At 36.1% G+C, this 24,500-nt stretch overlaps 3 protein-coding genes across 4 annotated transcripts; 1 reads left to right on the top strand and 2 right to left on the bottom strand.

The window, feature by feature from the left end:
• Positions 1 to 688: 688 nt before the first annotated feature.
• Positions 689 to 4,496, bottom strand: psmd10 (proteasome 26S subunit, non-ATPase 10). The gene is made up of 5 exons (XM_079630785.1): positions 4,289 to 4,496; positions 4,078 to 4,176; positions 3,712 to 3,858; positions 2,156 to 2,322; positions 689 to 2,052 (listed from the first exon to the last, which is right to left on the bottom strand). The coding sequence occupies exons 1-5, from the start codon at positions 4,400 to 4,402 to the stop codon at positions 1,899 to 1,901; spliced, it is 681 nt and encodes a 226-aa protein (XP_079486911.1). The 5' UTR covers positions 4,403 to 4,496; the 3' UTR covers positions 689 to 1,898.
• Positions 4,497 to 4,998: 502 nt separating this feature from the next.
• On the top strand, positions 4,999 to 7,912 carry nxt2 (nuclear transport factor 2-like export factor 2). 2 transcript variants are annotated; one of them, XM_079630815.1, is made up of 5 exons: positions 4,999 to 5,166; positions 5,339 to 5,431; positions 7,147 to 7,233; positions 7,330 to 7,474; positions 7,609 to 7,912. In XM_079630815.1, the coding sequence occupies exons 2-5, from the start codon at positions 5,411 to 5,413 to the stop codon at positions 7,791 to 7,793; spliced, it is 438 nt and encodes a 145-aa protein (XP_079486941.1). In that variant the 5' UTR covers positions 4,999 to 5,166; positions 5,339 to 5,410; the 3' UTR covers positions 7,794 to 7,912. The 2 variants fall into 2 exon arrangements, with proteins under 2 accessions (XP_079486941.1, XP_079486942.1); XM_079630816.1 differs by having other exon boundaries at positions 5,044 to 5,166; positions 5,320 to 5,431.
• Positions 7,913 to 7,917: 5 nt separating this feature from the next.
• On the bottom strand, positions 7,918 to 24,209 carry acsl4a (acyl-CoA synthetase long chain family member 4a). Its single transcript, XM_079630810.1, has 15 exons — positions 23,993 to 24,209; positions 19,918 to 20,412; positions 18,633 to 18,810; positions 18,385 to 18,494; positions 16,865 to 17,003; positions 16,526 to 16,676; positions 14,208 to 14,331; positions 14,015 to 14,086; positions 13,791 to 13,930; positions 13,527 to 13,696; positions 12,552 to 12,626; positions 11,002 to 11,193; positions 10,795 to 10,909; positions 10,515 to 10,672; positions 7,918 to 9,635 (listed from the first exon to the last, which is right to left on the bottom strand). Exons 2-15 carry the CDS (start codon positions 20,254 to 20,256, stop codon positions 9,478 to 9,480), a joined length of 2,121 nt encoding a protein of 706 aa, XP_079486936.1. The 5' UTR covers positions 20,257 to 20,412; positions 23,993 to 24,209; the 3' UTR covers positions 7,918 to 9,477.
• Positions 24,210 to 24,500: the final 291 nt, after the last annotated feature.

The raw sequence follows: 24,500 nt of genomic DNA, 5'->3' as shown, positions 1-24,500 counted from the left end.
GACCCGTTAATACTGACACTTACTATTTAAAAAAGAAAAGTTTATACTCATTTATGCCGAGAGCAGTATATGGCACTATTTGCATTCAGTAACATCAGAAATGAATACATGTAGGTGGGTAACACGAGACCACATTTTTGTCATGCCATTCATTCACATTTCAGTTTTATGTTATCAGTTGTTTCAGTTATGTGACCAAAAATCTCAGCAATCTATAACACTTCCACATTCAGTAAGATTTTGAAATGTTTTTTAAAAGTCACTTATGCTGAACCAAGGCTGCATTTATTTGATCAAAAATAAAGTCAAAATGGTAATACTGCGAAAAATTATTACAATTTAAAATGTTTTCTATGAAATAGAAATATTTTGTAATGTAATAAATGTCATACACGTTACTTTTATTTTTAATTTATCCTTGCTGAATAAAAGTATTAATTTCTTTAACCCTTGTATTATGTTGCGGGTCAATTTGACCCATTTCGATAGTTGTTGGAAATACTGGTTAACCTATGTTATTTTTCTTGATATTTTGTGACTTTTTCTCATTTTTCATCATGAACATGCATGCAAAGTTTCAACATGCTGATGTGTTTTGACATATACAAACAAAATGGCTTAAGTTTTGATGTTCGCGGGTCAATTTGACCCTCATATAGGCAGCTATTCAAAAGCAACTGGACAGACACAAAATAAAAACATTTATTTAATGTATGTCAGGGCACTTCAACTCTACAGTTCTAACCTGTGCTCTAACCCTAACTAAACACACTTGAAAAAAAGCTAAATCAGGGTGTTCAGAACTAATTGCAAAAAATTACAGATGAAAATCTTTGGTTGAGTTAGTGCAAGCAGGTGGATCTGGAGTCAGACCCACAGAAAATGAAGGAGTGAACACAGATGATGGGAAAAAACAGAAGATATGTGACATGCGCCCATCCAAGTGCGAGAGCAAAACCAGCACCGTGTGTGAAGTGAAAGAAATTAATGCAGAAAACACACACTTGATGTGTGCTCATCATGTCAGAAGTAACTTCTTGACTATGAAATGAGTCTACAAAAAAACATTTCATAATACAGCTACATTTAATTGTTTAGTTATGATGTTCTACGCATAAAATGTCAAATAAAATAAATAAAAATCTGTATACTGTTAATAAATAATAATCAAATTTTGTCAAAACAAAACGGTTTTAGAAATGGTTAAAAAACATTTTCATCAATAATATGTTCATATATATATATATTTGTAATGTTTAACAAATGTTTATATTAAAAGTTTACAGTTTGTACCTGAATCTTTGTTGTTTTTTATAGTGTGATTTTTGAGGAATTGTATTGAATCCAATTAGAGTCAAATTGACCCGCTCCATAAAGGGTGTACACAGAAATCGAACAGTGCACGAGTTAAAAAAACTAAAATCTTACTGACCACAAACTTTTGAATGGTAGAGTACAAGTCAAGATGAACATGTCTATGTACCGTAATCATTTGTGTGTCCTTTTAATACAACACTCGGATATGACTGCACCAATCACCTGTATTCAATTAGAATTTATTTCACATATAAAAAATAAGCATCAAGATGGAAGAATACACAATGGTCTCGTGACCTTCACACACAGATACAAAACTAGAAATGACATTTTAAGTGACTGATCAATGACAAAATCAGCTTTAGGTTTAACAGAAATAAGCATGAAAAATGACTGACATATCAAGTCATGAGCTTTTTAACTACCATGAAGAGAATGCTTATCATAATGTCGTTCTTCAGAAGACATCTTTCAGCAAGCATTTTTTCTACTGTGTTTCTTTTAAATACCCTTACAGACAAGTATTCATCATACTTGAACAGCAGCTTAAAAGCTGCGTTGCTGTTTCCACTCAGGATCCTTCAGCCCTCTACTACCCGTTTCAACATAGATCCCAAGCCACCTTTAGCCACTTGTAGAGGCGTCATCTTTTCCTTGTTCTCAATGTAGATGCTGGCACCATGTTCCACAAGGAGTTTTGCAGCCTCTGCTCGGTCCTCATCACATGCTAGATGACTGGCAAAAACAATAAAAAATAGTTCAAGGTCTGAGGAGGTATCTATATACATAATCATAAGCAATAGAGGAAAAACAACACTAGTGGTTCTGCACTACTTACAGTGGCGTGTTTCCTTCTGAGTCTTGAATGTTGGTAGAAGCGCTCTCTTTCAAAAGAAGCTGAATGAGTCGATAGTTGCCCTTAGCGGATGCTCTGTGCAGAGGTGTGGATTGCAGTTTATCTGTTGCATTAGGATCTGCACCGTTTTCCAGCAGAATCTGGGCTATCTGTTAAAAAGTACAAGATAATATTATTATTAATATAAAACGTTTCACAATATTCAGAAAGATTTTATGTAATAATCTAATATAACAAAAGAGTTGGCAATGTATTAATATTAAACGAATATAATATAATATTAATATAAACATTTTTTTCACAATTTTCAGAAACATGTTATGAAATAACAACTGTTCAACTGTTTCATAAAAAAAAGAGCTGGCAATATATTCATATAAGAATTAATATAAGATATTATTAATATAAAACGTTTAACAATTTTCAGAAACATTGTATGTAATCATTTAATATAACTTTGATAAATAAAAAAAAGACCTGTCAATATTATTTTCAAAAAAAAGAGTATTTTAATAGAATTAAAAAAAAAAACTTTCAGAAAAATTGCATGTAATATAACTGATTAAAAGAGCTAGCAAAATATGAATATAAAAAGAAAAAGTTTAACTAATTCCAGAAAGGAAATGCATGTAATTATTTAATATAACTTTGATTAAAAAATAAATAAAAAAAGAGTTGCCAATATATTAATATAAAATGAATATAAGATATATATATATATATATATATATATATATATATAATTTTTTTATTTTATTTTTTTCAGAAAGATTTAATGTATTCATTTAATATAACTGATTAAAAAGAGCGGACAAAATACTAACATAATTTCTTTTTATTAAGATAATAATATAAAACGTTTAACAATTTCCAGAAAAAAAATTATGTAATCATTTAATATAACTTTGATTAAAAAAAGAAAAAAAAGAATTGGCAATATATTAATATAGAATTAATATAAGATAATAATATAAAATGTTTAATAATTTTCAGAAAAAAATGTATGTAATAAATTAATATAACTTTGATAAAAAAAGAGCTGGCAATATATTCATATAAAACGAATATAAGATAATGCAATTTAAATGTTTTTACCAGTTTCAAAACAAATCTATGTAATAATTTAACATAACTGATAAAAAAACGACCAGGCAATATTAATACATTAAGACAAAAGTAATATAAAAATGTATCTACAATTTTTTTTACAATTTTAAGAAAAAGTAATTATAAATAATAAATAATTTAATATAATGCATGTGGATGCATCTTGTATATGATACCAGTGCCAAAGACAAAATTCTGCTCTGTGACAAAGTTAAACTAAGTTCAAATCAAGCTAAAGCTTAAACTAAACTCTTTGATACAAAATCTGGCAATATATTCATATAACTATATAAAATAAATATGAGATCAAAAAATGTATAATATAAAAAGTTTCACAATTTTAAGAAAGATGGAACACTTTTAAGGAAGATACGTAGCCTAATAATTGAACCCTCAGATGAAGATAAAGAGCTGACAAACGTAAAATCGACCTCATATCGATCTTTAGATGAAGCGTAGTGTAGTGGCGTACAACCATTCTGGTTCACAGAGTTCAACTGAGCTCCTTTGGATATTAAGGATCTGACGATTTCTTCTCTCCCAGCAGATGCTGCTATATGAAGAGGAGTCCAACATGCCTGGGGAATGATATAACATGGTAAAGAACTCCACCAAGAGGATATGCAGTGAATGACAAAGTATCTACTATCAAAACATTTAACTACATAATATTGATGTCATACATTAACTGCACATTGGAGAGCAGTAATTATAAGGGGTGGGGGATTTAAAAGCAATATCATTCACTGACGCAGTATAAGGCTTCTGGAATGTCCCATGAAACAATGCTGACTCACATCATCTTCGATATTCACTTCAACTCCAAGATCCAACAGAAACTGCACGATATCCGCATGTCCAGCTGAACAAGCCCAGTGCAGAGCAGTCCTGCTGTCCTGTATGGAGCAGCAACATAGCATATCACTTAAACATCTTCGACTCAATGGAAAACTTCAATATAGCATCATGCTAACCACTGTGCAACAGCACCAACACTTTCTCACATACCTGGTCTGTTTTCGTCGCTAGTGAGCTGTCAGATAAGACGCAACTTTTAAGTTCTTCAAACTTTCCAGTGTAAGCTAAATTACAGATTTCTACATTTGATATGCTTCCCTCCATCTCAGACTTTGGGGAGCACCAGTGTGACAATTCAACTTACTTGCCCCGCCCAAAATATTCAAGCTGAAATGTCATTGGATAAAACAACTTACTTAGGTGCCGCAGGATAGTGCCTGATTAAAACAAATATACAATATCTAACACAAGTTCCTAAAATGAAATAAAGCCGAGTTACTCAGTTAGGAGTTTGTAAGTTACATAATAGCTTTATGATTTTCTTTAGCCAACATAGCCACATTCTTTATATTTAGAGAATTTGTTGATTATCCTGAAACTACTGTACATTTGTTTATTAGGCTTTGTGTTTTGCATTTTGGTGTAAAATACAAATATTGATTGTGAGAAATCTATGAAATCCTCTAGACTTACTGTTGTGGGAAAATTTACCATTTATGCTTATCTTAAGAAATATGTAAACATTTTTATGAATAAACCGAATTATAATTGACTAATTTACATATGCATAAATATACATTTACTAAGAGTCCAGCCCAATTGCCATGCTGATGAAAACTATAGTAGTGAAATTAGTAATAAAAAAAGAAACATATTCTTATGCATTTTCATCTTTTATGTATATATTTTTTAATATGTTCACCCTTTTGTCGTCGTATGTTTTACTCCCCGTGGAGTTTTCTATTGACTGGAACTATGGTGGGAACTTAGAATGACGCTGTGGCTTTCCAGCGGAACAATAATCGTGAACACAAACACATTTGAGCACATTTTTTTTCCTCCGATGTTGGATTTGTTTCTCGAAAAAAGTAAGATAATATAATTCTGATATTTTGCACGCAATATACCTTTCGATGTGGGCATAAACTACGATTTCACGATGTAAAATTTCTTACACACCGTAATTTTACACTGTGTTGCTTTGTTTTCATCTGGCTCGTACGCATTTTAAATCGCATTAGCCATTTTATGTTTTATCAGTAGTTTGGATTCCAAACACTTCAGACGACTGAACATCGCAAAGATCGGTGGAGTGTACGTTTAGTAACTACCATGGCTGTTGCGGCAACGGTGGTAAGTACATTGATATCAACATTCATCTTGATATCAAAGTTCATCTAGAAATTAAAATTCGTTATTTTCTCACCATCAAGTTGTTCCAAACATTTATAAACTTCTTTATTCTGATGAACATAAACAAATATATGTTGAATGTTGTGACTTCCATAATATGGGAATAAAATACTTTTGCCACAGACACTTTTGTTGACTGTATTGGTCCCTGTGATTAAGGATAAGATCGGTCAATTTAGTGACATGAATAATTATAGGCCTATAAGTTAGCCCTGGCAAGCTCTGTGTCAAAGGTGCTTGAAAGGATTCTATTGTGAGACTTGAGCCATATTTGTACACCACAGCTAACCAATTTGGCTTCAAGCATGCGCATGGCACAGACATGTGCATTTTTGCACTTAAAGAACTATTAGATAAATACAACAACCAGGGGTCTACAATATTCATGTGTTTTCTAGATGCTTCTAAAGCCTTTGACCTGGATTAATCATGGTAAATTGTTTGATAAACTAACAGAAAGAGGTGTCCCAGGATACCTTACAAGTATTCTAATTTTTTGGTATTCTTGTCAGACTATGAGGGTGAAATGGGACGACTCTATATCAGACTGTTTCAAAGTGAGTAATGGAGTACGTCAGGGAGGAATTCTGTCCCCACCTTTGTTCAATTTATATATTGATGACCTGTATGTGAAACTTAATGAATGTCATACTGGGTGTCTTGCTGGTGATGTTTTGTGTAACCATTTGATGTACGCAGATGACTTAGTACTGATAAGCCCTTACAGTGCAGGCCTGCAGAAGCTTCTGAATATCTGCTCCTCCTATGGCGATGCATTTGCTATTAATTATAATGCTCTAAAACGCCACATACTGATTGTAAAAACAAAAGATGATCAGAAGTGGATGTTTCCAGACTTTTACCTTTGTGGAAATGTTCTACAGGTCACAGATGAGGTTAAATATCTTGGACACTATATTACAAATTACCTTTCGGACGATAGAGACTTGTTTAGGCAGAAGTGTAAACTATATGGGCATGCTAATGTATTGGCTGGCTCGTAAGTTTCACATGTGTTCCATCAATGTCAAAATTGTATTGTTCAAAAGTTTCTGCTCGCCTTTGTATGCTGCGCACCTCTGGCGCAGCTACAAAAAGAAGAGCATGCAGGCTCTGATGGTGGCATACAATGACTCTCTGAGAATGCTATTGAAAGTACTGCGGCACAGCAGTGCAAGTGAGATGTTTATTAACAGTGGAATAAGATCTTGTGCAGCTGGCATTAGGCACTTATCTATACATTTATGTGTAGAGTCCTGAATCAGTCAAACTGTATTATACAAGCTTTGGTCTGTCCGAGGAAAAGCTTGGTCAGGTTTACTTCAAGAATCTGGAAGCACTGGCGCTCTTGCTTATAGGTGTAAATAATGTATTATGTTTTAGTTTTTTTAAACTATGGACCGGGATTCTGTGTCCTTAATAAAGATTGAATGAAATTAATGAATGAATATGTAAGTCAGTGTCCTGTTTGGTTACAAACATTCTTCAAAATCTTATTTTATGTTCCACATAACAAAGAAATTCATACAGGTTTGTAACAACTTGAGGGTGATTAAATTGCCAGATATATATTTTTAATGAACCATCTCAATCAGAAATCTTAAGTAACATTACGTTACAAAACGTATAACTTTATACTCATCAATTCTGTTCAGGATTTCCGGGCTCAAGTTGATCAGTCATGCAGATACTCAGAGGAATTCGTTAACATCTATTATGACTGTATGGACAAGAAAAGAAGGGTATGCTCAAGTTTAACTTAACTTCATGTATCCTGATTTATTATGTTAATTAGCTGTGCATTTGAAGCCTTCATCATAATGAATGATTTCTTTCAGACTCTGACGAGGCTGTATCTGGACAAAGCAACGCTGGTGTGGAATGGCAATGCTGTCACTGGACTAGATGCTCTCGGCGAGTTCTTCGAGTCTCTTCCCACCAGCGAGTTTACAGTGTTCACGCTCGACTGCCAGCCTGTCCATGGTATGCAAATTAAGACTACATTTGTTATGCTTTTTCATATTTCAAATTTCATTTGGTATTTAGAAAAGATACCCATGTGAATTAAATGTTTATAACTATTCAATCTAATACCATTTAATATATTTTTTTAACAGAACAAGCAACTCAGGGCCAAACTACTTTGTTGGTGGTTACAGCTGGTTCAGTGAAGTTTGAAGGAAACAAACAGAGATACTTCAACCAAAATTTCTTATTAACTGCCCAAGCCTCTCCAAACAGTGACCAGCCTGTATGGAAGATCGCAAGCGATTGTTTTCGCTTTCAAGACTGGGCAAACTGAATTGTAGTCTCAAATTTTTTTTTGTACAGCTTTGGTTTTCTTTTTTTGTAAACTCGTTGCAATTGAAGTATGTTCTGTAAATAAAAAGACAGTTGAAGTGTTTCTAAAATGAAATACCAGACAGTGAGTAGAAAATGATTTTACTTGTCCCCAGTGTATATTACATACAGTGACTCACAATAAAAAGAATAAATAAGCATCATAGAACATTCTACAAGCAAATTTACAATTTCTCAATGCAAACACTTGACTGCTGTAGTTTTGCTTATGGTGGTGATAGAAACCCTGAGGGCCGTGGAGGAAAGATCATTCCAGGAGGGAAGTAGTAACTGCTGAACTTCTTGGATTAATGGCTATTTATTTAACAATGGCTAAAAATCCCTGACAAAAATAATAGTGCAAATGACAAAATTATTATAAATAAAATACACTTCCTAGAATAAAACAAGCCAAGATGTGACAGATTACAATACCTGTACAGATCATACTTTCTCAAAATAAAACAAAAATAAATTAAGGGTAACAATGAAATGTATAGTTTTAACTGAATAAATTAATATACAGAATACAATGTTAATGGCAAAATTCATATCCTGGGGCTAAATTTACAAACAGATTTCTTTTAACTTTATGCATTAAATATTGAGAACTGGTTTAATGACATATTACCAAATATATTAAAAGCCTGCAGAAGTGGAATTTGAAAGATACAAGAGTTTGTGGCAATTAGACACTGTTAGCACAACAATTTGTGGTTTAAAAAAAGATGACACAGATGTAATACAAACTTTACCGCTGTGGCATAAGAGGGGAATATTATTCCTAAAAAAAAAAAAATCCCTTCATTTAAATTCTGTTTAACAGCACAAATAAGCAACAAACCACTTGCCGGTCATGTCAACCTGCCCTGAGTCATTCCATAAGCAAATATTTACTAGCAAATATGTGAATGATAACAGCAGCAACAACAAAAAGTCTCATTAGGAAATAACAAAACATGGTTTGTAACCATTATGAAGACACAAATGCCTAATTCATTGCATGGATGAAGCACACAGAATCAAATTAAAATTTACAGCCAATAAAGAGTAAACGTTTAAAATAGTGACCAATCAGAAGGCACAAAAACATCACTATATATTACTTGCCTCTAAAAGGAGGCCGAATTCCGCAGTGCAATGACTTCACCTCAGCTAGCGGTTTCAGTTTTCAAACTATGAAACCAAGCAAATTAACATTTATTTATTTTTACAAAGAAAATGAAATTTCACACATTGAAAAAAGCACGAGGTGATGGCAGTATATCGCTGTTGTATGGTTGAAATCCTCTTTACAAGAGACTCATTTAGAATACTAAAAGGAGAAATTAGTGGATACTTCATGCTGGATAAGATGAATATCGTCCCTTGTCCAACAGTTCTCAAGCTACTCCGCTACAACTCTAATTGTAAACTATTTCACAGCAGAGAGACAGAGCACTGAACGAAAAGTCCACAAAGCTCAGGAATAAAAATACAGACCAACGGCTTATCAACATTGTTCATCTTCGAAAATTTGTGCGCATCACTAAACAATCGGGCAGTGGTGAAAGTTGTGGCAAAATGTGTTTTTTAACATTTATTGATATACAGCAATGTTGCACGGTGAGGAACTGATGATGTCGTCTTTGGCTGTGATAAAGGTCCTACTTGTGGCCATACATTCTTTCGATATCATTGAGATAGTGGTTCTTCAGTTCCTTCCTCTTCAGTTTGAATGCGTCCGTCACCAGGCCCGTTTCAGGGGTCCAAGGCTCTGGACTCAGATGGACCATGACTGGAATCTCAAAGCGCTGGAGTTTAACTAGAATTATGAAAAGATTATTAGAAGACAAGCTCTGAGATTAAAACATTTTGTACAATTCCATTATGTACACATTAACGTTCATAAGTTTGGGGTCTGTAAGATTTTTGTAGGTTTTTGTCTTTTAAAGTATTTTATGTTCACCAAAGCTGCAAGGCTTTTATATTGTGAAATACAATTACAATTTAAAATAACTGTTTTAGATTTTAATCTTTAAAAAATATAATTAATTCCTTTGATGGCAGAGCTAAAATTTCAGCATCATTACTCAAGTCTTCAGTGTCACATGATACTTCAGAAATCATTCTAATATGCTGATTTACTGCTGAAGAAACATTTCTTATTACCAAGGTTGAAAACAATTTGGATTCAAAATATCTTTTTTGGAAACGGATACATTTTTCTCAGGAGCCTTTGATGAACAGAAGGTTCAAAAGAACAATGTTTCTTACTTTTGTTCAATTTAATGCATCCTTGCTAAATAAAAGTATTCATTTCTTTTTAAAAATGTTACTGAACCAAAACTTTTGTACGGTAGTGTATTTTAAGTAGAGTCAAGTTAAGATGAACTAAACCATATAAATGACATTAAAAAAACAAAATGTATTTACAACATATGTAATGCTGAATTTTTGTCATCTTCTGAATGGTCTCTCTATTAGTATTTTTTAAATATTTTTTTAGAAATAAAATATATATTAAAATAAAATACCCACTGAATTGAATAAAAAAAAACAGCAAAAAATTCAGTCTGGGTGGTCAACAGGCCTTCAGGGGACTCGTTTTAATTAGCGTCAGTAAATGCCTTGATACAGTGACCACATTTTGAACTTTGACACCATGTACCTTGCTGCTACAAAACCTGGAAGGAACACTCACTTGAAGTTGCGACTTCTTTAATTTCTCTCAGAACTTCCCTTTCCATAACTGGGTGGTTGCAAATCTCTTCCCATGTGCCTTCAATGCCCTTCTGATTGGCAAAAGCTGTCAGCTTCTTCTGATTAGGAACAATGAAGCTGATAACGTAGTTCTGGTCACTGGTGGGCAGAGAGAGAGAAAAAAGAGATCTGTATACAGTACGTCTGCTGTTCTAAAGAGAGGACCTTTTGTTAGAGTCAGTAACATCCCATATGCGTCAGACAAAGGCGAGTGTACAAACCTGTTTGCGTAAGCGCAGATGTTGTCGATGAGAGAGCAGTTCTTCAGAGCGGACTCAACTTTGCCTAAAGAGACGTACTCCCCAGCTTGAAGCTTCACAAGGTCCTTCTTGCGATCTAGGCGTTACAAAATAATCCGATAGCTAAAATAAATGTGTGATTTTGACTCAACCAGGAAACACGACTTGTGATGCTGAATCTAGACATACCAACGATCTGAAGACAGCCGTCAGGGTGCATCTCTCCTACATCACCAGTGCAGAACCACCGCTGTCCGTTCTGATCCACATAGAAGTCGTCATTATTAGAGCTCTCACTCCTGTAGTAGCCCATGGTTACATTAGGGCCTCCGATGAGGATCTCACCACGTGGATGAGGCTTGTCATGCTTTGTATAGCCACCTGAAAGAAAGGATATGATGAGGATTACGACGCTGTAACAAGAACTAAAAGATTAAGGAACAGTTCACCTGAAAAAGACAATTCTTACCCACATGTCATTTCAAATCTGTTTGCCGTTATTTCGTTTCTTCCATAGAACACAAAAGCAGACCATTTTTGCCCAGCTCATCATGCAACAACACTTCATAGAGAAACGGATTGCAATTAAAGCCATTATTCACTGATACTCTTACCAGCAGTGTTATTTTAGCAGTAATTATAGTATTTATCAATACTTTTAATCATCTTTCATTTTTATATTTTCAGTTTTCATTTTAATTTCAGTAATTTTGTTATTTGCTTTTGTCTTTTTTGTTTGTATTTTTATGTCTATTTACCGGTAATTTATTTTTATTACAGTTTTATTACATTTTAGTTCGTAATTTTAGTCCAAGTTATCCATGTAAATTATATATTTTATTTTATTTCAGTTTTACTTCAATGAACAAAAACAATTTGTAATAGTTTTTGTTAACAATAACAACACTGCTTAGCTGAAGCTCACATGGCACCAAAAACAATACCTTTGGCATTTTTTAGTCTAGATGCCATCAGATTACTTATTATTAGATGATGCACGATATATCGGCCACCATATCAGTAGTATCGGCCGATATATGTCCATTTTTAATGTTACCGTTATCGGCCCGATAAAAAAAATATGTCCGACACATTAAAGCCGATTAATAATGGATTATTTTTTTCAGCTGAGACACTTCAGATGTGCACTGTTCACCATAGTGGTTTTGAAGTGCTTGAAATATGATTGAAATACAGTTTAGTGCAACGTGCAGCACAAGTTTGTCAAATAGACTACATAAAATTATAATGAGAACATCATTATAATTGTGTGCTTGGGACATGGCTTTTAATGGTGAGACTTTTGTTTTTGAAATCAGGCTCTCAAAAAATACATAAAACCTTAAATTTAAATTTATCAGCCAACATATTGGTTATCGGCTATCAAATATAAATAATTATCTGTTATCGGTATTGGCCAAATTTTTCATATCGGTGCATGCCTACTTATTATGCAAGATTACATTTATGCATTTGGTAGATGCTTTTATCCTAGTGACTTGCATTGCATTAGTGTATACAGTTTTATCATTATCAGTTCATGCATTCCCAAGGAATTGAACCCATGACCTTGCGATTATTTTCGCCATAGTAATGCTGAAATAGTTTTTTGTGCTCTGCGAAAAAGATAACAGCATACAGGTTTGGAGCAACACAAAGGTGAGTATACATAATTTTTAGTGGACTATTTCTTTAAGAGGTTAACAAGTAGCTAAATGGAATAGGGTACATTGACCAACCTTCAGCCCAGTCTTTGAGTTTGAGCTCACAGCAGATCAGAGGAGAACCTACTCGTCCTGTGCTATAGTCTGCAACTGCACAACAAAGAAAACAGATGTCATCATTACTTCCACGGTCACAGCTTGAAGCACTGGGACAAATATCAGTGAAAAATATTCCAAAATCGGAGTGTCTATTTACACAAAGTGCAAATAGCTCGCCTTGTTGGCAGAGGCTATTGACATTAACTCCGCACACTAATGTCTGGATGGGCCAGACACAATTACGGAAGAAGCCGGATTGTCAACAGTAGCAATAGTGTAGGGGTAAGGAGCATGGCAGAACATTTTTATGCAAATCGAGTTCATATCCGCCTTTTGCCGAACTTGCTCAACTCCAATTTCCCATCTCATATCAGATCGGAAAGGCATTTATTTTCAATAAAAATGAAGAAAATATATTTGAAAAGTGGAAATAACGTGTATGTAATAATAGTGTTTATCGGTTAGGGTTAGGAGTAAGTGTAGGGAGGGCTTTATTGTCCCAATAAGGCAGCATCCATTTAATAATTTTAATACATATGATCATTTACATTCTATGTTATTATTGTAGACCATTTAATGTACAACAACACTGAGGTGCAAATAGTACCCTATCTGCCAGTATTTATAACCATAAATAGCATCTATCTACTAACACTTATTGCAAATATTGCTATTTTTACATAGTGTAAATATAATCTATTGCTATTTTCACTTGGTGTAAATAGCATATCGCTAAAAAAATGCGGCTATTTTTACTTGTAAATAGAATCTATTGCTACTTGCACTTAGTGTAAATAGAATTTATTGCTATTTAATCAGTGTAAGTAGCAGCTATCGCTGTTTGCACATAGTGTAAATAGCCGCTGACTTCCTGAATATGATTCTACAAGTATTGATAAAATTAACCGGGATCGGTTGGAAAAGATGTTCAGATGCATCAGGACTACTTGCCTTCGGTTATAGTGCCTGCCCCACAGGTCTCAGTAAGACCGTATCCTTGACCAACAGGACAGCAGAAACAGATGTTCATGAAGCGCTGAGTGGCGGTAGACAGAGGAGCTCCTCCGGACAGCATCATACGCACATTCCCACCCAGCAAAGACCTGACTTTCTTAAACAAACTGAACACGTAGAGGAACAAAGATGATTAAAACTCCAGACTCATTAACAAGAGAAATGTGATTAATGTGCAGGTCTATTTTTATCTCATCTTACATATTGCACAGGGGCGCATCGTAACCCTTCTTGATCTGCTCAAGCTTGTAGTCATAAGCCAGTTTGAACAGGGTTCTCTGGACACAGCTCATCTCCTGCACCTTACTCATGACGTTCTTATTGATCCGGTCCATTATTTCCTGACAGAAGAAACGAAAGTGTCAGATTTGAACATGATTTAAGTGAACAAAGCAAGATGATCATTTTAGAGGAGTCCGACTTACAGGTACGGCTGCCATTAGAGTAGGTTTCAGCACGCTGGAGTCACCTTTACTTCCCCTCTTAATTTTGGTTGACTACAAAGCAGAAACAAGCAATTCAATCATCTGAGATTAACATATTTTGTAAAAACCTCACAAATCGGTGTAAATGTGTGACTATATTTATCTGATCCAGTAACAAATTGAAGTGCTGTACCTGATCAGACAGCGTTTGCGGTGTGGAATAGCCGATCCTGCAGCCGTATGTCACACACGAGATCTCAGCCGTCATTTCCAGGACATGAGCAAGAGGAAGATATGCAATATACGTATCCTTTGGTCTGTGGAAGCATTCAGACATTTTAATGTCAGGCACTTTTGCATTGCAGTGTTGCACTGCAATGGTTGAGTTTCTCTATTGAGGAATTGTTTTTTTACAATTTTTTTTACATTTTTGTAAAGGTTGTTAATCGATGATAATTTTGAAGTCATCAGCCTGCATTATTTCAATCTATTTTTTAAATAATCATGTGTAAAAGCAGAATTATTGTTTAAAAACTATATTAAAGCAGCACTAGGTTACTTTTCAACCTTAATAATATATTTCCAAGTCTCTTGTGATGGTACATCGACTTACAATAGGTTGAATGACACGTCTGCCATAGCCCGACGGGGTCTGTAGCGTTTTTAATCGTACTTTTAAACTTCGGGTTTCGGGTAGTAACCGGCGAACAAAGAGAACTACAAAATTCGACTGCTTTACGGCATATACGTCACTTCCACCACCACCCCCACTTCCTTAAAATCGGACGTGCGAGCCAAACTAGCGTTTGTTTGCCAAATGTTATAGTCATAGCCGAAGCAGACAGAAAAGCAAGAAAGCAAAGGTTTTGTCGGAAGAAAGCAACAAGAGGAAACGAGAAAGTGATCGTATTAAAGGCAGAACGAGGATCAACATTGGGCCAGCGTTTCCTCGCTGGCGTGAGCTGAAGGAGGAGGAGGGGTGCCCGATGTTTTCCAGGGATTATTCTTTTTTTTGAGCGACAGTCCCAGAAAATTCATATTCTTTCCCGGGACACGAATTGTCCCGTTTTTTTGTGAAAATATACTTCTAAAGTAGAATTTCCTGGTTTCAAATTAAACCGTTTCCGTCTACCGCTACTGTGTTTTCTTCATAGTTGTGTAACGTTACAGTACATCCAATCCTGTGTCCGTAAACGGGTAAAAACCATGGTAAAAACGGGTAAAACAGTGGATTGGCCAATGCCAGGCGTTTACTTTTATTTGATTAGAAGCTCAACTTATCGCCTAGCAACTGCCTGTGCTGTCGGTCGGTCGCGCGCGCGCGCGCATCAACACACATCCAAGATGATACAGTGTGAGTTTAGTTGCTAGCTAGCTTTTTAAAAACTGTCTATTTACATCTATTGTGTGAAATGGGGAGAGAGACGGACGAGGAGGATAACCACTGTCTATGAGGATAACACAACAAAGTCGGATGAGCCACCAGTGTCAAAGAAAATACTATTTACAACCTACAACTCAGACCCCCAAAAATAATAATAATCTGAATGTCCTGGTTTTTCACAAATCAAAGGTGGCAACCGTTTATATACTGTCTATATGGTGGCAACCCTATGCTCGACGGATGCGGACTTTCAAATATCAAATGAAAGCCTATGTCTAAACGGCGTGTACAAGTTTGATAGGGGCTACATTCTTGCAAGTAAATATATAAGATGTACAAAATAATATTTTAGGATACCTAACATGTCTGTGATATTTGTTTATTTGTAAACAAATAAACAAGCTATAATGCAAATCGATTTGTAAAATTTGCAGATTCATCTATGGTAGCTTGATATTATCATATTGACGATATATGGTTATTATCTACCACTCAAACATTGCATTGAAGTATCATATAGATTCAGTAAAACGGTAACGAATAGACTAGGCTACTATAATGACGCTGGCTTGTAAACGTGAGCATCGCGATCATTTGTCGTTTGAAAAAAAAATAAAACCCATTAAATTATATTCATATCATGACATGCTGAAATATATGCCACTGTACCTGGATGAAGACGTTTCACACGCGACGCAAGCAGAACACCTGCATGTGAACTCCTCCTACAGTGTTCAGGGCTATCATGGTTGTCAACAAATGCACGTGCATGTATGACAGAGTTTACGACAGTAGTAGAGGACAATACTGTTTCCCAACTGTAGGGGGACCCCGAGAGCAAAAAAAAGAAAAGTAACCTAGTGCTGCTTTAACCACAAAAATAAATTTCCACCTGAAAGCTGAAACCAGCAAATCAAGAAGACTTCAGCATCCACCCACTACCGATTTTCAAATACTATTTTTTGCTTCAAATAAATTCAGTTTAATTGGTTCATGGCTTATAAGTCTATACCAATTTTTTTTTTTTAATCCCTATGGGGAAAATGAATGGGAAAAAATAATTCCAGAACCAAGACCAGTGAAAAAGTAAGCGGCCACTGTTGCATTCTATTTATCATTATACACACCCCAATCCAGGTATCCTTTCACACTGGCCTGCCATTCCACCAATCAGGTTACTGTGAATGATCATCACCCCTTTAGGTCTCCCGGTGGAGCCGCTGGTGTACATAATAACAGCGAGGTCTGACGGGACGGGCTTCACTATTGGTCTGTTCACTGCAACACAAAAGCACACATTATTTTCTTCTCTGGTGATGGAGATCGCGAATCTAGATTCAGATCGATATTGTGTGGGTGAACGGAGGGTAAACTACAGGCAATCTGTGAAAAGGTTAATTAGCATATAAATAAAATGTCAATTGTAAAGTCTGTGCTATTTATAAGATGTATCAAAGCGTTCTTACGGTTTTCTGGCTTGGCTCCCAGCTCTTGCACAGAGTGCATGCTGTGGATCTGGATGCCCTGTGGAAATCCTGCTGTGCTGATGCCCTTCTCGTCCACATAGATGATGTGCTTCAGATTTGGCATTTGAGGAAGAACACTCTGTATGGGAATAAAAAAGGTGAAGAAAACAGTTTTCATTAAATGTTTCCATAATTTAAATATATTTCAAGTGGCAGGGTAAGTAAAGCCAGCTGGCACCGGATGTCAACTCCAACTTTGGACAGATGATACATTTTGCTTACTTAATACCAACAAAATGTCAACATGAGCTGTCAGCATAATGTGAAATTGTCCTGACATTGAATTTTGGTCACCAATAGGACCTGACGGGGCATTACTGTTAAACCCTGTGGTGTTTCTTACAGAACTTTTGTATTGGGTCAAACATGAAGAGTTGAGATTCAGTCAGCGAGTCAGATCTTTCTGACAGATTCAGTGCGTTCATTCATACCCCTTTTCCACCAACAAGAACCAGGTGCTGGTTCAGAGCTAGAGCTAGAGCCGGTTCGCAGTTGGTTCTACTGACGGTTCTACTAAGAACCGGTTTGCCTTTCCACAGGCTAGAGAGCCAAAACAGAGCCAGATCTTACGTCACTGTGTATACATCTCATGTTGCCCAGCAACGCTAGCGCGGCAGCGCCAAACAAAAACACACCAGGCTTGTTCGAGATGGTTCGGCTTCACGCAGACCGATCGCCGCGTGACATTAAAGCACTGCGAAATCGATCCAAAAGCACAAGGAGTCGTATGCTCTCCAAATACTCCCGGAGCTCTGATCGGTCCGCGCCGCTCCGATGCATCTCGAACAAGTCTTACATCAACAATGGCGTTCGTTGCGTTACTATTGATGCTCATGGCTTTGCGAAACTACATCGGCATCCAAACACGGTGAATCCAACGCGTTCGTGCAGCTCGCCGTAACTTGCATAGACGGAGATTACAATCGAGCAGCTATTAGCTCGATTAGCAGCTATTTAAAAAATGGCGGTCACAAGTTTCTTTTCGTCTTGTTGGTCACGGTAACCCCGCCCCCAGCCCCTGACGCAAGCGGTTCTTACTCTAGCGCAGCAATGTTTTGGTGCTACTTAAGAACCACTTTTACTGGTTCGGAGCTGGTGCTTTGGTGGTCGAAAAACAAAGAACCGATTTGAAACTAGGCTCTGGCTCCGAACCAGCACCAGCTCTGCCTTGGTGGAAAAGGGGTATCAGTGAAGATTTCATCGCTGATTCAAACTGACAACATTTTTGCAACTGTTTATAAGCACAAGCTCACAAGAGTCACTTGTTTGATTGTAGTTTATACTGCACTGGTTTTGAGTGAACTAGCAAAGACGATGCAATTGAAAACAAGCGTTGGCGGTGTTCAGGCATCGATTCATTGACTGCAAGTTCATAACTCCTCTAATAATTATTCTTTTGCCTTGGATCTGTACACTGGATTGTTAGCAACATGTTTTCCGCCTTTGACTAACAAGCTTACCTTCAGTTTGGTTTCCAGCAGTTCTACACTGGTGACCAGGTGTGTGGCTCCACACTCATTCAATCCGAAAGTCACTGCCTCTTCTCCTAGAGTCGCATAGAAGGTGACCACTACAAAAAAAACCCGACATGACACACAGGTTAACAGAAGAGGAAGATTAAACAACACATTCTTTCAATTTTGGGATGTCACAGAACATCTGAGTCATCACAAGTAGTTAAGGGATAAAACCTATGATTTTTCCTTACATGGGAAATTGCGTCTGAAGCAGGCCTGAGCTGTGATCATCCACTCTGCCCGCGTCTCACAGAAAATTGCGATGGTGCATTTTGGCTGTTGGCCTAGTGCTGTCAGTCCGCTCCCAAACTGACTGACCACAGTGTCCATCTCCTCATAGGACAGCCATTTATAATCACCCTGAATTAACTGCAAAGACAAAACCATCAAACACCTTCACACTAACAAATATATTATTCAATGGAGTTTCTTTTTCTCTAACAAATTATGATTTTTGCAATGTTTACATTGCATTTGAATGTGGACCATTTTTTTTTTTTTTAATTAGGATGACAGTGTGAACAGCAAAAAGCACACAAATACAGACATTTTCTATATATTTTTCTACATGCATGGAAATAAAGCAGATGCGGCAGATGTTTTTCCAATGTGAATTCACTGTGAACTCTCGGGTAGGGATTTATGTAATTTCTGTCAATTTAACCCAATATCATTGTTGTGAAAAATTTATGAAGTTGAAAATTTCACACAGCAAGATGGAAAAAGTTGCCAATACAAGCTGTTAAAATTTTAGAATGTTATTCTATTTTCATATAATAATAAAATATGATTGATTTATAAATATGAATAAATTAACATCTATAAATGCATGCATATCCATAAATATAATATTTATATATAAGTTAATATTCAAAGGAATATATACACTACCTCTTAATTTGAATTATTAAAAACAAAAAATCAAATATATATATATATATATATATATATATATATATATATTTTTTTTTTACTTTCTATTAATCAAATAATCCTGAAAAAAGTATTATGGTTTCCACAATATTATTAAACAGCAGCAAATAAGCATATTAGATTGATTTCTGAAGGATTCATGTGACACTGAAGACTGTAGTAACTAAGGATACTGAAAATTCAGCTTTGCATTACATTACATTTTAAAATAGAAGAGATAAAGTCACACAATACTATTCCACAGTTACGGTTTTGACTGTATTTTTGATCAAATAAATGTAGCCTGGATAAGCATAAGAGACATCATAATTTGACATCATGAAAAACATTAAAAAAGCTTTTGAATGGTAATGTACAATTATAAATAATGTGTATTTATGATGTTATGATGAACAAACGTTATGTAACAGGCCTGTTTAGGAGAGTCGCTTGTTTAGACCAGCGTCTGACGTGAGCCAAATTGAAAAGGTCATGAGAAAATTTAGGTCAGCAGAACATTTTAAATAGTCACTTTGGCTTGCAGTGTGATCACAGAATATGTACCTTTTTGAAAAGTTTCCCATTCGGTTGCGGCTCATTTTCTTCACTCAGAACTTCTCGGGTTCCCAGGCAGTCCCCTTTACCGAAACGCTGCACCGCATAGTCAAACAGCTTATCAAGAGTGTCTTTTCCAGGGAAGTCCACCGTGACCAGGGAGTCGAAGTGATCCACCGAACGATATGGTCCATCCGTCTGACCGGTGGTCGACTTGGATTTGAGCCTCTTTGCCAGGACTTTCTTTTCCTGGGCTCCAGTCAGGAAGTACCATGGCAGAAAGCTTAAGAGGGAGTAGAGCCACACCACTGTGTGTACTGGGAACAAGAGAACGGTACTTAGGTCCATGCTGAGAAGCTGAAGGGGACTGAAAGATGAAGGGATCAGGCCAAGCCTGAGGTAGAGTCAGTTTGTTGTCCTGTGTCCAACTGAGGATCGGAAGATCGGGATCAAAGTTCAGAAAGACTGGGGGAGTGTCCAATATGTGCTTCCAAAATGTGCAACCTGGTGAGAATGACAGTCAGAAATAGAGGAAATGTATTATAATCAAGTGTACTCAACCAAAGCACAGTACCCTACTTTGGCTTGCTTAGTTTAGGTTTAAAGGATACTTAATATTCAGTATGAATTGACTGCACCGACACTATTGGATGAGAACAAAACTTGAACTGAAGTGAGCTGAATGATGACATCACTGATTCGACTTCACTGTTTCATAATTGATGGATTTTGCAACATCTACACAGTTTTTGTAATCGACATTCAAGCTGAATCATGACACTGTCGTCTTCTGTGGAACTGCTCATCATGGAATCTCGTTTCCGCCATTGAATGAAAAAATAAAAAAGGTAACTGACTTTTTATCTAACAATTCGGAATCTCTTTTCTCGCAACTACAAGATTATCTCGCAAATTGGACTTCATAATTCACAATTGCCAGTTGAAATCTCGTAATTCAGAGAAAAATTATTTAAAAGTCAGAACTGCAAAACTTGTTTGCCTCGCAGTTGCAAGTTTACATCCTGTAATTCTGACTTAATTTTTTTGCAATTTAATTCCAAGTTTTTCTTTTTTTCCCTCAGAATTGCGAGATATAAACTGGGAATTCTGAAAAAAAAAAAAATCAGAACTTGCAATTAAAATAGGTAACTAACTTTTTATCACACAATTCTGACACAATTTTGTTACTTTTTATTCTCTGGCGGAAACAAGCTTCCATAGCTTATAGCCGAATTGAACTCATTTCATAATTTGTGAAAATTACAGTTATTGAACTGAATAATGACACTCGTATATTCTATAGAGATGTTTCACAGCAGAATGAATTTCTCTCATTTAATGAAGTTTAATGGTCATTACTTTTTGTTCATCACTGTGAAGCTGCTTTTAAACGTTCTGTATTATATGAAGTGCTATAAAAATAAAGGTGACGACATCTCTATGAGAAAGATCAAGTTTGAGGCTTTAAGCGGAACAGTTTACATTCATTCGGACAAAAGTAAGGCTTATTAGAGGACGACAGTCACATGTGCTGCGGAAAAGACACATTCCAGGCCAGTGAACAGTGTCTCTCTGGTTTTCATTTAATTTCACTAGTATGATGACAGAATTCAGAAACACCCTGCGGGGGCTGCCATAGCCTAAAGACAGGGCGGACTTGTCTAAAACAACGATTTGATATATAGGCTCATGCTTACCACACATATAGCTTTTGGAGATTAATGTTTGTTAAAAACTTGATACACTCGTATCTAGTGTTCCTGTTCCTGTCATGGATTAGTCTAGATTTCAAGGAAACACCCAAAATTATCAAATAAAACCAAATCAGTTTCCTTGAGTTATCTCCGTCATTAGTCACGTAGGTGAACTCTGGCTTATGACACAGGCAGATAAGGTCATCTCTTGATCAAATGACTAGTGTCAGATTAAGGAAGTAAAAATTAGTTACTCATAGACGGATACAAGAAACGACTTCAACCTAACACTATTGCTACAACCTGTACACAAAGACCTAAGTAAATTTGCATAGTTTTGCATAGTACCGTACTGTTGCTGTGCTACAAAACTGTGCATTGTCTATGAAATTAGATCCTTCAAGTCCTAGCTGACAGTGAAGACAAGTGTGACCAGCTGCAAGAGCTGTTAAAAAGTATCAACCAATGGCACAAGGTTAATGTAGGACATAGACCACTGACTCAGATAACCAAAGACCTCTTATTATGGCAGTTAGTAATCTCTCTCTCTCTCTGTTTGTTTAGGCTGACAACATTTTGTTCAAGTCATGATCAATCCCGGTGAAACGGCACGTGACGTTGACACAACCCACACCCTGATTTATAGTTCAGGGCTAGGAATTAGTCATTTATTAGGAATTAGGAAATTTCCGCTATTCCAATGCAAGAAAGACAACAAACGAGTGGTCAGATAGCGTTTTTTAGTGGCTGATTTCTAGAGATTATTTACTGTTAATTCACTATTAATTGTTTATATGTTACAACCTTAAACTGATAAATGGTCAGGTCAATATTTAACTTTTGGGAATTTTTTTGGTTATCGACATTCTTCAAAATATTTTATATCATATCGACCTGTGTTTTGCATAGTTTGGCACTATGAACGGAGTAAAGACATTTTTCATGTAGATTAGGGTTAGGGGTAGGGTTGTAAAGTTAAGTCTCTGTTAAACTGCCTCCTTGTCTTTATTAGTTAGCCTACCTGTAACATTACAGAATTAATAAATTAACGTATTATTAAGGTCAATATAGACTAAAAACCTTTTTATGATGTCCCTACCCACCAATCTCAAAATCAAACCTACGCCCTTGCTTGGGACATATTAATTACAGCTCTACCCTTGCTCATGCAAAGTTAATTGCATTAACCAGTTACAAATGAACTTATAAAGAAACACACATTGATGCTGACTGGATAATTTTTTTTTAATCTGCCCTGATGAGTTGAAACCCGTACAAAGGTTATACTCAATCTGAAGCCTTAAATCCTGGTGAGAGTGGTCAGTGAGCTGGACAGCCAATAATATGCATCCCTCCAGCTCACCCCACTCACGGACCAGATCTTCAGCAGGTGGACAGACACACAGCAGACGGGAATAGAATGATTGGATCCTGGATCTGATCCCATTATCTTTGTATCTTTTACAAACTGACCTCTGTTTACTAAAAGGACACCTCGTGGCAAGTTGACCTGAATGCTCACTTTCAAAGTTTACACATCAATACTACTACAGACTGAGTGGTTGTTACTACGATTCCTTAACAAATATTAGCATAATGCATTGATGAGGTTGTCATGTCAACACCTTTGAAAGTCCAACTATCTGTTCATAACGAGTTGACGTGTACTTTTAAACGATTTAAAGGTCAGATAAAGTAAGAACTACCATAAACATCCGACTGATTAGACTGTTACAATAGACTGATTTCGATTATAAAAGCTATATAAAATCTACCACCACTAATATATTCGCACTTTGCACTAGTTTTGGGCGCGATCACATCATGCTCAAAATGCCGTCTATGGACACGACGCAGTTCTATGATTTGAGACATAACCACACGTGTTCTGTCCGTCACCGTGGAAACGGCTCAGTTTAATAAACGAAACACGTTTAATTTCAGCCAGATCGCTTTGATTACTGGAATCCGGCAAAGCTCGTCTATATCGCTTAGTTTGATCATTTGATTGTGATGACGATGATGGTGGCGCTCTTTGTCGGATGCGAATTGCGAACGTCAAACGCAGCATCATCATCATCATCATCATCATGAGAGGATGCCAAGACATGCTTTTCCATCACCTAGCCTCATATAAAGTAATTCTGTACTAAAAGTCAATTTACATACTTTAATTGTCATTCAAACCCAGTAATGACGTATAATATTCAGATTTGATGAAGCACCCTGATGTTAGCCAGCTAGCGCACCCATATCTTTCATTCATCTATAAAGTCGCAGTAAACAAGAAAAAAAAGTAAAAACAATCCCCTCGTAAAGAAGCTCTGAGGTATTACGATTATAGTAGTGTATGAGTAGCTGATTAGAAAATGATGTCCGTTAAATCTTACCGGCGTTTAGTCTCTTCCTCCAGAGCCGGATCGACTGCTTGAGTTTCTGCCTGGTGAGCGCAATGACCGACAGTTACCTCCAGCGCGTGCTGTTACACCCGGAAATATTGCGTCATCTGACTCCATATTTTCCAGCCAATGGTCGTCTAGATAATGAAGCAAAAGCGCGCATCATTCACTTCCCGTTGCTGTTGGTGCACTTCAGGTCACGGGCTACAATGGTTCTAGTGATAATATTAGTTATAATAAATAAAACGTCAAGGTCTGTGGTTTCATCAGTAATGTAATCTTTTCTATGTTGAAAATTGTAAAATGTAGATCATATTCTAGACAGAAAAGTAAGAGTTGGTGGTGATTTGGGATAATTGAACAGGAAGTAATATTAAAATAATCTTCTTGATCTGTAGTAAAAAAAAAAAAAAAAAAAAAAAAACGGAAGCACTTTACGATAAGGTCTCATTCGTTAACATTAGTGAATGTTTCAACTAACGTGAACTAACAATGAGCA

This window comes from Phoxinus phoxinus (assembly GCF_949152265.1).
Source record: "Phoxinus phoxinus genome assembly, chromosome: 12".
NCBI classification, from domain to species: domain Eukaryota; kingdom Metazoa; phylum Chordata; class Actinopteri; order Cypriniformes; family Leuciscidae; genus Phoxinus; species Phoxinus phoxinus.
The sequence above is the reverse complement of the archived record's forward strand: the minus strand, read 5'-3'. Positions and strand labels throughout refer to the sequence as shown.

Excerpts from the sequence above, each read along its gene's own strand:
- psmd10 (XM_079630785.1), bottom strand. The coding sequence starts at position 4,402 with ATGGAGGGAAGCATATCAAATGTAGAAATCTGTAATTTAGCTTACACT. Across the intron at positions 3,859-4,077 it reads AAGTGAATATCGAAGATGAT|GCATGTTGGACTCCTCTTCA; the intron begins GTGAGTCAGCAT and ends ATCATTCCCCAG. Across the intron at positions 2,053-2,155 it reads TCAGAAGGAAACACGCCACT|TCATCTAGCATGTGATGAGG; the intron begins GTAAGTAGTGCA and ends TGTTTTTGCCAG.
- nxt2 (XM_079630815.1), top strand. The coding sequence starts at position 5,411 with ATGGCTGTTGCGGCAACGGTG. Across the intron at positions 5,432-7,146 it reads TGGCTGTTGCGGCAACGGTG|GATTTCCGGGCTCAAGTTGA; the intron begins GTAAGTACATTG and ends AATTCTGTTCAG. Across the intron at positions 7,475-7,608 it reads CGACTGCCAGCCTGTCCATG|AACAAGCAACTCAGGGCCAA; the intron begins GTATGCAAATTA and ends TTTTTTTAACAG.
- acsl4a (XM_079630810.1), bottom strand. The coding sequence starts at position 20,256 with ATGGACCTAAGTACCGTTCTCTTGTTCCCAGTACACACAGTGGTGTGG. Across the intron at positions 14,087-14,207 it reads CGCAAACGCTGTCTGATCAG|TCAACCAAAATTAAGAGGGG; the intron begins GTACAGCACTTC and ends TCTGCTTTGTAG. Across the intron at positions 11,194-12,551 it reads ACTCAAAGACTGGGCTGAAG|GTGGCTATACAAAGCATGAC; the intron begins GTTGGTCAATGT and ends CCTTTCTTTCAG.